This window comes from Dendrobates tinctorius, unplaced genomic scaffold (genome assembly GCF_039654945.1).
Source record: "Dendrobates tinctorius isolate UK_male_01 unplaced genomic scaffold, ASM3965494v1 ptg000129l, whole genome shotgun sequence".
Taxonomy (NCBI): domain Eukaryota; kingdom Metazoa; phylum Chordata; class Amphibia; order Anura; family Dendrobatidae; genus Dendrobates; species Dendrobates tinctorius.
Window position 1 is genome coordinate 11,188,442 of NW_027361797.1, and position 15,797 is coordinate 11,204,238.

Genomic DNA, 15,797 nt, shown 5'->3' on the forward strand with positions numbered 1-15,797 from the left:
CAATTCCAGCATTGCAGACCTTTGGCATTCTAGCAGTTAATTTGCTGAGGTAATCTGGAGAAATTTCACCCCATGCTTCCAGAAGCCCCTCCCACAAGTTGATTTGGCTTGATGGGCACTTTTTGCGTACCAAACGGTCAAGCTGCTCCCACAACAGCTCAATGGGGTTGAGAGCTGGTGACTGCGCTGGCCACTCCATTACAGATAGAATACCAGCTGCCTGCTTCTTCCCTAAATAGTTCTTGCATTATTTGGAGGTGTGCTTTGGGTCATTGTCCTGTTGTAGGATGAAATTGGCTCCAATCCAGCGCTGTCCACAGGATATGGCATGGCGTTGCAAAATGGATAACCTTCCTTATTCAAAATCCCTTTTACCTTGTACAAATCTCCCACTTTACCAGCACCAAAGCAACCCCAGACCATCACATTACCTCCACCATGCTTGACAGATGGCGTCAGGCGCTCTTCCAGCATATTTACAGTTGTTCTGCGCCTCACAAATGTTCTTCTGTGTAATCCAAATACCTCAAACTTGGATTCGCCTGTCCATGACACTTTTTTCCAGTCTTCCTCTGTCCAATGTCTGTGTTCTTTTGCCCATGCTAATCTTTTCCTTAGCCAGTCTCAGATATGGCTTTTTCTTTGCCACTCTGCCATGAAGGCCAGCATCCCGGAGTCGCCTCTTCACTGTAGACTTTAACACTGGCATTTTGCGTGTACTATTTAATGAAACTGCCAGTTGGGGACCTGTGAGGCGTCGATTTCTCAAACTGCAGACTCTATTGTACTTGTCTTGTTGCTCAGTTGTGCAGCGGGGCCTCCCACTTCTCTTTCTACTCTGGTTAGAGCCTGTTTGTGCTCTCCTCTGAAGGGAGTAATACACACCGTTGTAGGAAACCTTTAGTTTCTTGGCAATTTCTCGCATGGAATAGCCTTTATTTCTAAGAACAAGAATAGACTGTTAAGTTTCACAAGAAAGTTCTTTTTTTCTGGACAATTTGAGAGTTTAATGGAACCAACAAATGTAATGCTCCAGATTCTCAACTAGCTCAAAGGAAGGTCAGGTTTATAGCTTCTCTAATCAGCCAAACTGTTTTCAGCTGTGCTAACATACTTGCACAAGGGTTTTCAAGGGTATTCTAACCATCCGTTAGCCTTCTTACACAGTTAGCAAACACAAAGTACCATAAGAACACTGGAGTGAAGGTTGTAGGAAATGGGCCTCTATACACCTATGAAGATATTACATTACAAACCAAATGTTTGCAGCTAGAATAGTCATTTACCACATTAACAATGTCTAGAGTGTATTTCTGAATCATTTAATGTTAGCTTCATTAGAAAAAAAGTGTGCTTTTCTTTCAAAAATAAGGAAATATCTAAGTGACCCTAAACTTTTGAATGGTAGTGTACATATAACGCACATGACTTGCACACTATATACATGTAGTGCACATCACTTACACACTATATACAGCAGATAAAACTGTGTATTTTATCACAACTGCAGAAAGCAGCCCAGTAAGTGATAAATCACTGGAATCTGGGTATCTGCCGCTGTCTCATACTGCTAGCAGCAATAGTAAAAACCTGATGTGCTGTTCCCTGTAAAACCCTCTTACTATATGTTCCTTAGGGTGTAAAGTAAAGTTTTTAATGTAGAAGAAAAAAATCCTAGTGCTGTATGCTCTCTAGTGGCTTCAGTATTGTAGACATTATTCATGTCATAGGGTGCTGTAGGAGAGGGTTGGAATGACCTCAGCCCTATACTTTCTCCTTGCTGTCAGATGTAGTAGTAGGTGATGGAGTGGAAGGGAGAGTGAGATACAAATCTGCAGCTCTAGTTTTTCTGTAGTAATATAGACAATGGGAATCACTGCACAAAGTTACTGTACACTGTTCAGGGTCTGTATTTCTATACTTCTCAGGAGGTATTTCAGTACATTTATACCCAAAGTTGCTTGGACCAATAAGTTACAGTATGAACATGTAGTAACATATTACCGTATTAAAATATCTATTATTTTAGACTTGTGTTTCTGTATTTTACACTGAGATGCTGTATAATATAGCCACATCATGTAAACTATTCAGTCATCTCCGCAGTAAATGTGGACTTCATATAGTGCTATGGATACTAATCATCAGAATAGGCCAGGATGAGTAAAACTCACCTTAGGGTGCTTCCACATGACGTTCCGGCACCCGTTCAGTGGCTCCCATCGGGGCTTATGTCCAAATACCCATCAAAACGGGATTTGGATGTATGCATTGACGGGGCCATAGGCTAGAACGGCGCCAGCAGAATGAACGTCCTCTCTGCCGTCTATGCCTAATGCAGTCTACTACAAGGTGGGTGTCCGCCTCCAGTATGGTTGGTCCAAGTCTTAGTAAAGCCATCTGAACCCAGACATAGACAGTACAGATCAGCAGCATTTGAAGAGCATAACTACATTTGGCTGCATCAAAAGCTAAAAGTACACTACCATCACAGCTTTAGAGTAGCGTTTACTAGCTCTATAGAAAAAATGCCTGTAAGGACTGCACTCCTTGCCTAGGAGACTGGCCATTGTTAGTAAACTGCATCGGTGGCAGGTAGGCAACAATAAAATATAAAATTCCTCTGTTCTTAAGAATGGAGAGACCTTTTTTTTAATAAAAAGTAAATTGCAAGGTTTTTTTTTGTTTTGTTTTTTTTTACTCAACCACTTTGCAATTTCACTTATTTCATCCCATGAGAATCGCTCATTCACAGTGATTACAGTCACACTGTACTGGTACTAATGCTCACTGAATACATGACAATTTTAACTGACATTATCAGTGAAACGCTCACATGTGGAATTTTTCCTAGAGCACATTCGTCAACAGACCAGCGCTGGGTATCCTGCCCCCTGAGAATTTCACTGAGAAATTGGAGGAGTCCTTGTTATCTGTAAGTGTCTTTCAGCATTTATCTGTCCTTACTGTGCAATTTCTAGTATTTTTGTGTGTGGCATGTAATCAATACAGAGAATGATATTGTTGATACAGCCTGGTATTATGAGCTCTTTTTTTCTTTTATATAGGTTGGACCGAAAGGATTGAGCCAAATAATGACAATGTCTTGTGGATCATGCTCCAATGAAAATGCATTTAAATTAATATTCATGTGGTATAGGGTAAGTTTAAGTATGCATAAAGAAATGTAGGGTCCAGTACTCCTTCAAGAAAAATGACACTATTTGTTTAGATTTACATGTAAAAATCTAAAGTAATATTATTTTTGAATCTTTCCTATTTTGCGTCAAACTATTTATTTATTACCTAGTTAAAGTAGCATTCTATTTTGTTTGTTCAACCTGACATTAGTTCATCTAATAAATATATAGTATTACCTTCTTTAGTTGTTCATTTCTGTAGGCAATAATGATAGGAGGACAGAAACTCCTATCACAGTTGCAGATGATAATTACACAGCTACTGTCACACAGTCTTAATGTAGAAGACCAGAGTACAGCCCATGTGATTTCTATACTTATAATATATTAGTTTGAGGGTGATTTAGAGGAAAGAATGAATACACTCTTTAGGGGTTGTTCAGGCTTGAGGCTCAAGTCTTGTGAGACCTCAAATTGCGTACAGGCAGGATTCCTTGGTGAGTGGACGTATGACCATAACTGTGCAAGTTGCATACATGCGGTCACATGCTGGCTGGACATGCATAGGACTCAATAATAAATTACAATTACATTTACACTAAAAATTCATAAAGTAACAGGAAATTTGAAAACCTGACCGCCTCAATGAAGGTATTCTAAAATATAGACTAAAAGAAATAAACTGCACAATTTCTATTTTTCTCTATGAACAACGCACAGTTTTTTAAGTGTTATCTTGAATGTCTTTCAGAACAAGGAAAGGGGAAACAGCAATGTAACAAAGGAAGAGCTGGACTCCTGCATGGTGAATCAGGTATAATAACTAAAAAGAATGCATCTTAAATGAAAACTGCAGTGAAAATGAATACTCACAAGACGATCTTCCGTTTTTTTGCTTCCTTTTTTTCTTTTTTCCTCCGTTTTCACGAGCCATCTTTTTTTTTTTTTTTTTCTTTCTTTTATTATGTAATTTTATTTTATTTTTTTCACCAACATAGATGTATGAGGGCTTGCTTTTTTTTTTCGAGGTGAGTGGTAGATTTCAGTGATGCCGTTCGTTTTATCATAGTACTGAAAGATGGGAGATGTGTATTAAAATTGCCAACACCTCCCCCAAACACACACACACACCTCCCCGCAATTGTTTGGGTTTTGTTTTTAAGGTGTTTATTATGTGGGAAAAATGACCGGAAATCACTCTACAGGTCAGTATAAATGTGAGGATACCAAACTTGTATAGGTCTTTTTATGTTTTATTTTTTATTTATTTTTAATATAATAATTTTTAGATAGGTTTTTAACAATGTAATACAAATATCATTTTTTTTTATTTTTTTTTTTACTTTATTTTCCAGTCCTCTTAAAGCCCCTTTCCAGTGTTTTTTTTTTTAATAAATTTCAGTGCTGGAGTGGTGCTACTAATCACAGTTCCTTGACCCTAGTTGTATACTTACTAGCTGCTGTCTTCAGCTGTTCCTGGCGTTGCTCCGATCCTGTGCCGTCATCTTGTGATTACAACTTCCGACTGATGGGAAGTTAGAGGTAACAGTCACAAGCTCTCAGTGTAAGGCTAGGAGAACCGCATTCTGGCTAGCATAGACTTAAATTGAGTAGTGGCTTCCCGCTTGCCCAGAAAACACTGGAGCCATCCGACAGGTCACAGACTGCTTGAGACTGACGGGAGCGGTTCAAATAAACGATCAGGATGACAGCTGGTGTGTATGAAACTAAGCACAGGACGCTTAGATTAACCCCTTTCTGTCATATGACATACTATCCCGTCCATGTGCCCTGTGACTGAATTCCCAGGGACGGGATAGTACGTCTCAGCGATCAGCGGCGCCCACGTGGTGAGCGCCGCTGATCGCGGCCGGGTGTCAGCTGAAGATCACAGCTGACACCCGACACAATGTGTCAGGGGCGGTCACGGACCGCCCCCGACACGTTAACCCCTTGCACACCGCGATCAAACACGATCGCGGTGTACCGGGGGTTAAAGGGAAGCATCGGCAAGGAGGGGGCTCCCTCCGTGCTTCCCTGAGCCCCCCACAGCAGCGCAATGTGCAGCGCTGCTGTGGGGGGCTCCGTCCATGCAGGTCCCCGAATCCAAGATGGTGACGGGGGCCTGCAGGCAGCTGGCTTCCTCATGCCTGCAAAGCGCAGGCAAGGAGGAAGCCTTGTGCAGTGCCTGTGACAGATCGCTGATCTGTCAGTGATCTGTGATGTGACAGATCAGCGATTTGTCACAGGACAGTGATGTCCCACCTAGGACTATGTAATAAAGTTAAAAAAAAAAAAAAAAAAAGTGTAAAAATAATTTTTAAAAAATCGCTAAATTTGAAAAAAAAACAAAAAAAAACCATTCCCTAATAAATTCATTTTTTGGAAATAAAAAAAAAACAATAAAAGTACACATTTGGTATCGCCGCATCCGTAACGACCCGCCCTATAAAACTGTCCCATTAGTTAACCCCTTTAGCGAACCCCTTAAAAAATAAAAATAAAAAACAAAGCAAAAAATAATGATTTATTATCATACCGCTGAACAAAAAGTGCAATAACACGCGATCAAAAAGACGCATATAAATATGCATGGTACCGCTGAAAACGTCATCTTGTCCTGCAAAAAACGAGTCGCCACACAGCATCATCAGTGAAAAAATATAAAAGTTATAGCTCGCAGAATAAAGCGATGCAAAAATAATTATTTTTTATATAAAATTGTTTTCATTGCATAAAAACGCCAAAACATAAAAAAAAGACATAAATGAGGTATCGCTATAACCGTACTGACCCGAAGAATAAAACCGCTTTATTAATTTTACCGCACGCGGAATGGTGTAACCGTACCCCCCCAAAAGAAATTCATGAAACGCTGGTTTTTGTTCATTCTGCGTCCCAAAAATCGGAATAAAAAGCGATCAAAAGATGTCACATGCCCGAACATGATACCAATAAAAGCGTCAACTCGTCCCGCAAAAAATAAGACCTCACATGACTCAGTGGGTCAAAATATGGAAAAATTATAGCTCTCAATATGTGGTGAGGCAAAAGCTATTTTTACAATAAAAAGCGTCTTTTAGCATATCATAGAATCATAGAATCGTAGAGCTGGAAGGGACCTCCTGGGCCATCTGGTCCAACCCCCTGCTCAAAGCAGGATTCGCTAAATCATCCCAGTCAGATGTCTGTCCAGCCTCTGTTTGAAGACTTCCATTGAAGGAGAACTCACCACTTCTCGTGGCAGCCTGTTCCACTCATTGATCACTCTAACTGTCAAAAAGTTTTTTCTAATATCTAATCTGTGTCTCCTCCCATTCAGTTTCATCCCATTGCTTCTAGTCTTTCCTTGTGCAAATGAGAATAAAGTTGATCCTTCTACAATGTGACAGCCCTTAAGATATTTGTAGACAGCTATTAAGTCTCCTCTCAGTCTTCTCTTTTGCAAACTAAACATTCCCAAATCCTGCAACCTTTCCTCATAAGACAGGGTTTGCAGACCGGTCACCATTCTGGTCGCTCTTTTCTGAACTTGCTCCAGTTTGTTGATGTCTTTTTTAAAATGTGGTGCCCAAAACTGGACACAATATTCCAGATGAGGTCTGACCAAAGAGGAGTAGAGGGAAATAATGACTTCACGTGATCTAGACTGTATGCTTCTGTTAATACATCCTAGAATTGCATTTGCCTTTTTTGCTGCTGCATCACACTATTGACTCATATTCAGTCTGTGATCTATTAGTATACCCAAGTCTTTTTCACATGTGCTGTCACTTAGCCCTATTCCTCCCATTCTATATATGCTTTTTTCATTTTTATTGCCCAGATGTAGTACTTTGCATTTCTCCCTGTTAAAAACCATTCTGTTAGTTGCTGCCCACTTCTCCAGTTTATTTAAATCTTTTTGAATCCTCTCTCTCTCTTCTCTAGTATTAGCTATCCCTCCTAGCTTTGTGTCATCAGCAAATTTAATCAGTTTACCCTCAATTCCTTCATCTAAATCATTGATAAAGATGTTGAACAATACAGGGCCCAGGACAGAGCCCTGTGGTACCCCACTTGAGACATTCTTCCAACTGGATGTGCAGCCATTTACGACCACTCTTTGTGTCCGATCACTAAGCCAGTTATGAATCCACCTAACAGTTGCCTTGTCCATTCCATACTTAATCATTTTTTCAATAAGGATTGTATGAGAGACTTTGTCAAATGCTTTGCTGAAGTCAAGATATACTATATCTACAGCATTTCTTTGATCCACCCAATCAGTGATACCATCATAGAAGGAAATTAAGTTAGTCTGACATGACTTATTAGTTACAAACCCATGCTGACTCTGTTTAATCACTTCATTCTTATCCAGGTATTGACATACATGTTGTTTAATAATTTGTTCAAAGATCTTTCCTGGTATAGAAGTCAGACTCACCGGCCTATAGTTTTCTGGGTCCACCTTCTTCCCCTTTTTGAAGATAGGAACAACATTTGCTCTTCTCCAGTCTTCTGGCACTTCTCCTGTTCTCCAAGAATTTTCAAAGATTATGGAAAGGGGTTCAAAAATTTCTTCTGCTATCTCCTTCAGTACTCTGGGGTGTAATTCATCTGGACCTGGAGACTTGAATTCATTTAGGTTAGCTAAGTGTTTCCTCACTATCTTTCTGTTTATAGATATCCTGGATTCTTCTATTCCCTTAATAGGACAGTGAATAACAGTTGATGTTGCATTTCCTTTCTGAGAGAAAACAGATGCAAAATAGGAATTTAAAAGTTCAGCCTTCTCAACATCCTGTCTTACCATTTCATCATTTTCATCCTGTAAAAATCCTATAGCATCTTTGTCTTTTCTTTTACTTTTGACATATCCCCAAAATCCTTTATTATTGCTTTTGACATCTCTTGCAAGCCTCAGCTCATTTTCAGCTTTAGTAATCTGATTTGTGCCCTGCAGGTTCTGCAGACAGCATTATATTCTTCTTTAGATATGCCTCCCTCTTTCCATTTTATAAACATTTTTTTCTTCCTTTTTAGCATGTGCTTAAGTTCTGTGTTCATCCATCCTGGTTTCCTTAAATGCTTCCTATTCTTCCCTCTTTTCGGAATTGTTAACAACTGTGCTTTGAGAATTTCATTTTTCAAGATTTCCCATCCTTCCTGGACATTTTTGTCTTTAAGGATATCCAGCCATTGGATCCCTCCAATTCTCTTTCTGAATCCCTTAAAATCTGCCTTTGTGAAATCTAACCTTGACGTCTGAGTCTTCACAGGTCTTCCGCCTCTAGTAATCCAAAATTCTAAAATAGCATGGTCGCTACCTCCTAGGGTCCCAGCCACTTTTACCTCCTCAACCATTTCCTCCCTGTTTATAAGGATTAGATCCAAGGTAGCAGTTCCCCTTCTTTTCTCCCCTACCTTTTGGAAGATAAAGTTGTCAGCAAGAGAGGATAAGAATTTCCTTGACCTGTTAGTATTGCCTGAGAGAGATTCCCAACAAATGTCTGGATAGTTGAAATCTCCCATGACAACTATGTCATATTTTTTGGAGAACTTGGCCATCTGATGCATAAAGAGTTCATCCATATCTTCGGCTTGCACAGGCGGCCTGTAGTAAATGCCTACAATGGTGTCCTTTCCACAGCTGCCAAACATAAAAACCGCCATAAATAGTAAATCAAACCCCCCCCCGTTATCACCCCCTTAGTTAGGGAAAAATAATAAAATAAAGAAAATGTATTTATTTCCATTTTCCTGCTAGGGTTAGGGCTAGGGCTGAGATTAGGGTTAGGGGTGTGTTGGGGATAGGGTTGGAGTTAGAATTGGGGGGGTTTCCACTGTTTGGGCACATCAGGGGCTCTCCAAATGCAACATGGCGTCTGATCTCAATTCCAGCCAATTCTGTGTTGAAAAAGTCAAATGGTGCTCCTTCTCTTCCAAGCTCTGCCATGCGCCCAAACAGTGTTTTATCCCCACATATAGGGTATTAGCGTACTCAGGACAAATTGCAAAACAACTTTTGGGGTCCAATTTCTCCTGTTACCCTTAGGAAAATAAAAAATTGGGGGCAAAAATATCATTTTTGTGGAAAAAAAAAGCTTTTTTTTGTTTTTTTTTTTTCACGCCCGGGCATTATAAACTTCTGTGAAGCACTTGGGGGTTCAAAGTTCTCACCACACATCTAGATAAGTTCCGTGGGGGGTCTAGTTTCCAAAATGGGGTCACTTTTGGGGGGAGTTTCCACTGTTTAGGTACATCAGGGCTCTCCAAAAGCAACATGACACCCGCAGACCATTCCATCAAAGTCTGCATTCCAAAACGTCACTACTTCCCTTCCGAGCCCCGACGTGTGCCCATACAGTAGTTTTCTCCCACATATGGGGTATCAGCGTACTCGGGACAAAATGGACAACAACTTTTGTGGTCTAATTTCTCCTGTTACCCTTGGGAAAATAAAAAAATTGGTGACTAAAAGATCATGTTTGTGGAAAAAATACAATTTTTTTTATTTTCACGCCCGGGCGTTATAAACTTCTGTGAAGCACTGGGGGGTTCAAAGTGCTCACCACACATCTAGATAAGTTCCTTGGGGGGTCTAGTTTCCAAAATGGTGTAATTTGTGGGGGTTTTCACTGTTTTGGTACATCAGGGGCTTTCCAAACGCGACATGGTGTCCAATCTCAATTCCAGCCAAAAAAGTCAAATGGCGCTGCTTCCCTTCTGAGCTCTGCCATGCGCCCAAATAGTGGTTTACCCCCACATGTGGGGTATCAGCGTACTCAGGATAAATTGCACAATAACTTTTAGGGTCCTGTTACCCTTGGAAAAATAAGAATTGAGGGTGAAAAGATCATTTTTGTGGAAAAAATGATTTTTTTAATTGTACGGCTGTACGTTATAAACTTCTGTGAAGCCCTTGGGGGTTCAAAGTTCTCACCACACATCTAGATAAGTTCCTTGGGGGGTCTAGTTTCCAAAATGGTGGTGTTTGTGGGGGGTTTCCACTGTTTTGGTACATCAGGGGTTTTCCAAATGTGACATGGTGTCCGATCTGCATTCTAGCCAATTTTGCATTGAAAAAGTCAAACGGCGCTCCTTCCCTTCTGAGCTCTGCCATGCGCCGAAACAGTGGTTCCCCCCCACATATCAGGTATCAGCGTACTCAGGACAAACTGCACAATAACTTTTGCAGTCCAACTTCTCCTGTTACCTTTGGTAAAATAAAAAAAATTGAACCTGAAGTATTTTTTTGTGAAAAAAAAGTTAAATGTTCATTTTTTTAAAAAAATATTCAAAAAATTCCTGTGAAGTACCTGAAGGGTTAATAAACTTCTTGAATGTGGTTTTGAGCACCTTAAGGGGTGCAATTTTTAGAATGGTGTCACTTTTGGGTATTTTCTATCTTATAGACCCCTCAAAGTGGCTTCAAATGTGATGTGGTCCATAAAAATAAAATGGTATTGCAAAAATGAGAAATCGCTGGTCAACTTTTAACCCTTATAACTTCCTAAGAAAAAAAAATTTGGGTTCCAAAATTGTGCTTATGTAAAGTAAACATGTGGGAAATGTTACTTATTAAGTTTTTTGTGTGCCATATCTCTGTGATTTAAGGGCATAGAAATTCAAAGTTGGAAAATTGCGAAATTTTCAAAATTTTTGCCAAATTTCCATTTTTTTCACAAACACAAGTTATATGAATGAAATTTTACCACTAGCATGAAGTACAATATGTCACGAGAAAACAGTGTCAGAATCTCCAGGATCCATGGAAGCGTTCCAGAGTTATTACCTCATAAAGGGACAGTGGTCAGAATTGTAAAAATTGGCCCGGTCATGAACGTGCAAGCCACCCTTGGGGGTTAAGGGGTTAAGTAGCACCACTCCAGTTCTGCAATAAAATTAATCTTCACAGGATCCCCATCATGGCAGGCACTGAAGCTTTCAGCAGACCTTCCTCTGCCATTGCAAACCATCAGCACCTTGTAACCGCAAAGTGGAGAGTGAATGGCTCTGGGAACAGCATGCTCCTGGACTATGTGCGTTGCAATACCGCTATCAGAGATTGACGGCAGCGTTTAAGAGGTTAATAGCTGTGGGTGAAGCTCAGCTCTGCTCGCTGCTGTCTGCATTCGATGCTGGCTATGTAAGACTACCAGCATCTGCCGGGTAAGTGCAGGCTCAGGAGTAGAGCCTGCATCATACACAGAGATTTAACATTGGAATACCATCTAATGTCAGAAAGGGGTTTAAAATCATCTGTCACTAGGGTTTTGGTGCCCCAACTGAGAGCAGGACAAAGTCAGGTAAAAAATCCTGATTCTAACACTGTGTCAGTTACTGAGCTTCTTGCTGTACTTTGTTACAACAGTGTTATCTCCTGTAGCTCTACCAATTCTATCAATTATAACCTACTGTTACATACTCTTTGATATTCATCATCTCTGGTTATCCAGCCCACGCATCTTATCGGCATCTTTTTGTCTATACTCTATTAGACAGGGTTTGGACAGATCTCCTCATTGAGAAGACTCTCAGTTCTTTGTTATTGTCAAAACTATAGCAAGGAGCTCAGAAGGTGAAACATCCCTATATTATGCTGCCGTAAGACTGAGCATAAACCTGGTGACAGATTCCTTTTAACAATATGGCTGCTGGTCACTAGGATGTAGATTCTCAAATATTCTGGCGGGGCCCCTGCTATCTACGTCTTACTAACATTTTATTCTTTTGTTTTAGTCTCCAGGTTGTCCAGACTACAGCATTTTATCATTTATGGGAGGTTTTCATGGACGAACAATGGGTAAGAACATTGGGGTGATATACTGAGGTGAATGCGTCACAATTAAGGCCACATTTTGGAAATGTAAGCAGTTTTACGAGATAGGAAAACGCTCTGGAGATCTATCTGTTTTAGATCTGCCTAATTTTTTGTTCTCTGAAGGTCCCATACACATCAGTGGACTTTGCCGAGAATCTAATGTGTATGGGTTCCTCCTGATTGTACTCCAACAGTTGATATTGAGAGAGATATGGATACAGAATGTCTGATTTCAGACTGCCGATCCTTTTGTTATTGGCAAGATAAGCATCCTCCTCACGAGTCTGGCATCGGCTCTTTCATAGAGAACACAGGAGTGAGCATTCCTCTCCGAGAGTCAGAAGAGATGGCTACTGGCCAAACAATCAGCAGAACAATGGTTTGACAGCTACCTATTGTGTAAAAAAAAAAAAAATATATATATATATATATATATATATTATATAAAATGTGCTAGGACATGGCGATTTAGAAGTTTCACATTCACCGCCGTTTGTAAAAATCCTTCAGCTTAGAGAGAAAAGTAGGAACAAAGAGTGTAGACTGGTGGCAGTCAACTAGTGGGCCACGGCTGCATGTAGATGGCAAGTCCCTACCCTGCGGCCACCGACTCCCCTTCTTCATTCTTTTTCATTCTTCCAAGCACTTGGCTTGTCAAACTTTCATACTCTGGTCTCCTAGGGAGGCTTTTAGCTTTTCATTTGCAAGTTTTTCCTAAAGTCTTTTATCGTCATTGTTCTAGGTTGCTTGGCTACAACGCACTCTAAAGCGATACACAAGTTAGACGTTCCGTCCTTTGACTGGCCGATTGCCCCCTTCCCAAGGCTAAAGTACCCACTTGAGAAGTTTGTTAAGGAAAACCAAGAAGAGGAGGCACGCTGCTTGGAAGAGGTAATTTGGCTAAATCTGGGCAGGGTTTCCATTCTTCCATTTTATTGTTGTAAAAGCTGTGTAAATCCAATTTACAGGAGGGATCAAGGTATCCATTCTGAATCTTTTGTTCCTTTCCGTAGTCAGTGCAGACATAGCAAAAAGTGTTTAGGAGTGTGAGAGGCTGTAGACCAGGTGCCTTGTAATGGAGACATTAGGTTCTCAGTATGTTAACAGTATATATTTTTTCAAATATCAAACTTTTGGAGTTTATTAAGAACTAAGAAACCGCAAAAAAATATAATGTCCAAATGGAAATGTCAGCACGGTGTTTTCTTCACATCTCTAGGTGGAGGACCTGATTGTAAAATACAGGAAAAAGAAAAAGACGGTTGCTGGGATAGTTGTGGAGCCAATTCAGTCAGAAGGGGGTGACAATCATGCTTCTGATGACTTTTTCAGGAAATTGAGAGTAATCGCCAGAAAAGTAAGAGATTCTCTTTTATAATTCATGTAATGTTTGCATGTACATTAGATGCATCCTGTGACTTGATAACAGAAGAAATGGTCAACTTTGGAAACGTACCATAACCTCGATGTTTCTACTAAGTAGAAAACGTAAATGAGAATGATTCTGAAAACCTCTAAATTCTTGTATTATGTTGGAAGTCTGAACACAAATGTGTTTTGTGTTTTCCAGCATGGATGTGCTTATTTGGTCGATGAAGTACAAACAGGAGGTGGCGCAACTGGTAAATTCTGGGCCCATGAACACTGGGGCATGGATGATCCAGCTGATGTGGTTTCCTTCAGTAAGAAAATGATTACAGGAGGTTTTTACCATAAGGAAGAACTACGGCCTGATGCAGTAAGTAATCTAATTTTCGTATCCTTCATTAAGCCCAGTAAAGCTGGAGTCACACATAGCGACTTACCAGCGATACCGACACCAATATCAAGGTGTCAGGATCGCTGGTAAGTCGCTATGTGATCGCTAGTGAGCTGTCACACAGACAGCTTCACCAGTGATCAGCACAGCGAGGCCGAGTGCCCGGCATCGCTTGCCATCGCTGTAAAAAATAGAATCAAAATAAAAAATATTGTTATTCTCACCTTCCGACGTCCTGCGCAGCCATCCGGCCTCTCTCCACGCTCCGGTCCCAGTGCTCCTTTGCAAGAATGACCGCGAGACGTCACGGTCTCGTGGGAGCGCGAAGTCTCGCGGTCATTCGTGCAAAGGATCACTGGGACCGGAGCGTGGAGAGAGGCGGGAATGCTGCGCAGGACGTCGGAAGGTGAGAATAACTATATTTTTTATTTTGGTTCTATTTTTTACAGCTGATCGCTGGTCTCCCGCCTGTCATACGCAGCGATGCGTGCTGGCCAGCGGGAGACCAGCGACCAAAAATATGTCCAGAGGTTTCTTGCAGCGATCAGCGATACCGGCAGGGGGGCCGCTCGCTGATCGCTGTCACACACAGCGATCTCGCTGGTGAGATCGCTGTTACGTCACAAAAGTTGTGACTCAGCAGCGATCTTGCTAGCGAGATCGCTGTGTGTGACTCCCGCTTAACAATAGAAGGAAAGCAGAAAAAATGCATATACTGTTACTATAGATATGTGAAGCGCGCGGCGCGATGCGGGACCGTGGGGTACTCTGTACTGGGCCCGTCGACTTCAACGGGGGACGGTGTCGCGGTGGCGGCGACCCGGTCCTTGGCCCTGGGGCGTCCATTAAATAAAAATGATGAAAGGGGAAGGGGAAAAGTTGTTGGTGATGTTGTTAGATGTGGTAGAAATGAAGATTAAGTTTATAGATGGTTAAATGCGTGACGCCACCTGTGGTATTCTGGTCAGAGGTGACCAGCGCTGCGGTGTTGTTCCCCTGAGACTGTTGATGTGGCGCAGCTGAGGTGAAAATGGCTCTCCACAGGTAGTGCAATAGTCCCAGGGCAAAGACGTTTGATTAATAATTAAGATGGCTGTGACTGTTGGGCTGCAGAGAAATGAGAGGAGGACACAGAGAGGTGCAGTTTCTTTACCTTTTATTGGTAATTGGTTGCAATCCGGAGTACCACATACAGGTGATGGAATGAGTCCGGCTCGCCTGGAGGCATTCAGGGGATCCACCTTGCCAGGTGGGGGTTAGGACCTTTCTTCTGCGCTTTGTGTGTGGGTCTGCGCTGTTTATAACTAAGCTGCGACCCTCTATTCGCGATGGTTTCACTAACCTGTACGGCTGTCAGCATGAGCCTATTCCACGGGTACCGTCCTTTTCACCGTCAGCCCCGGGCTCCTTATCGGTTGCCGTGCCCTCAGGTGCTCAATGTCGCACACGAATTTGCAATCCCCTGTACTTTCAGATTCGGCGATCAGGACATACAGCTCCTGACCACCAAGGACTCTGACGTCCCTTTTCTCTCTATTAGCGCTTGACTCTGGGGTCTGCTATATGCAGTTTTTTAGCTTCCCCAGAGCCTCTCCGTCTTAGAATCATAGAATCGTAGAGTTGGAAGGGACCTCCTGGGCCATCTGGTCCAACCCCCTGCTCAAAGCAGGATTCGCTAAATCATCCCAGTCAGATGTCTGTCCAGCCTCTGTTTGAAGACTTCCATTGAAGGAGAACTCACCACTTCTCGTGGCAGCCTGTTCCACTCATTGATCACTCTAACTGTCAAAAAGTTTTTTCTAATATCTAATCTGTGTCTCTTCCCATTCAGTTTCATCCCATTGCTTCTAGTCTTTCCTTGTGCAAATGAGAATAAAGTTGATCCTTCTACAATGTGACAGCCCTTTAGATATTTGTAGACAGCTATTAAGTCTCCTCTCAGTCTTCTCTTTTGCAAACTAAACATTCCCAAATCCTGCAACCTTTCCTCATAAGACAGGGTTTGCAGACCGGTCACCATTCTGGTCGCTCTTTTCTGAACTTGCTCCAGTTTGTTGATGTCTTTTTTAAAATGTGGTGCCCAAAACTG

General features: G+C 41.5%; 1 protein-coding gene across 5 annotated transcripts in view; it reads left to right on the forward strand.

The window, feature by feature from the left end:
• ABAT (4-aminobutyrate aminotransferase) overlaps positions 1-15,797 on the forward strand; it is a 144,627-nt gene that overhangs the window by 98,231 nt on the left and 30,599 nt on the right. For all 5 annotated transcript variants that reach the window (XM_073542809.1, XM_073542805.1, XM_073542807.1 and 2 more), the window contains 7 exons: positions 2,855-2,935; positions 3,069-3,161; positions 3,892-3,954; positions 11,868-11,931; positions 12,692-12,840; positions 13,169-13,306; positions 13,520-13,687. In XM_073542809.1, the coding sequence (XP_073398910.1) occupies positions 2,855-2,935; positions 3,069-3,161; positions 3,892-3,954; positions 11,868-11,931; positions 12,692-12,840; positions 13,169-13,306; positions 13,520-13,687 (756 nt within the window). The remainder of the gene's footprint in view (positions 1-2,854; positions 2,936-3,068; positions 3,162-3,891; positions 3,955-11,867; positions 11,932-12,691; positions 12,841-13,168; positions 13,307-13,519; positions 13,688-15,797) is intronic.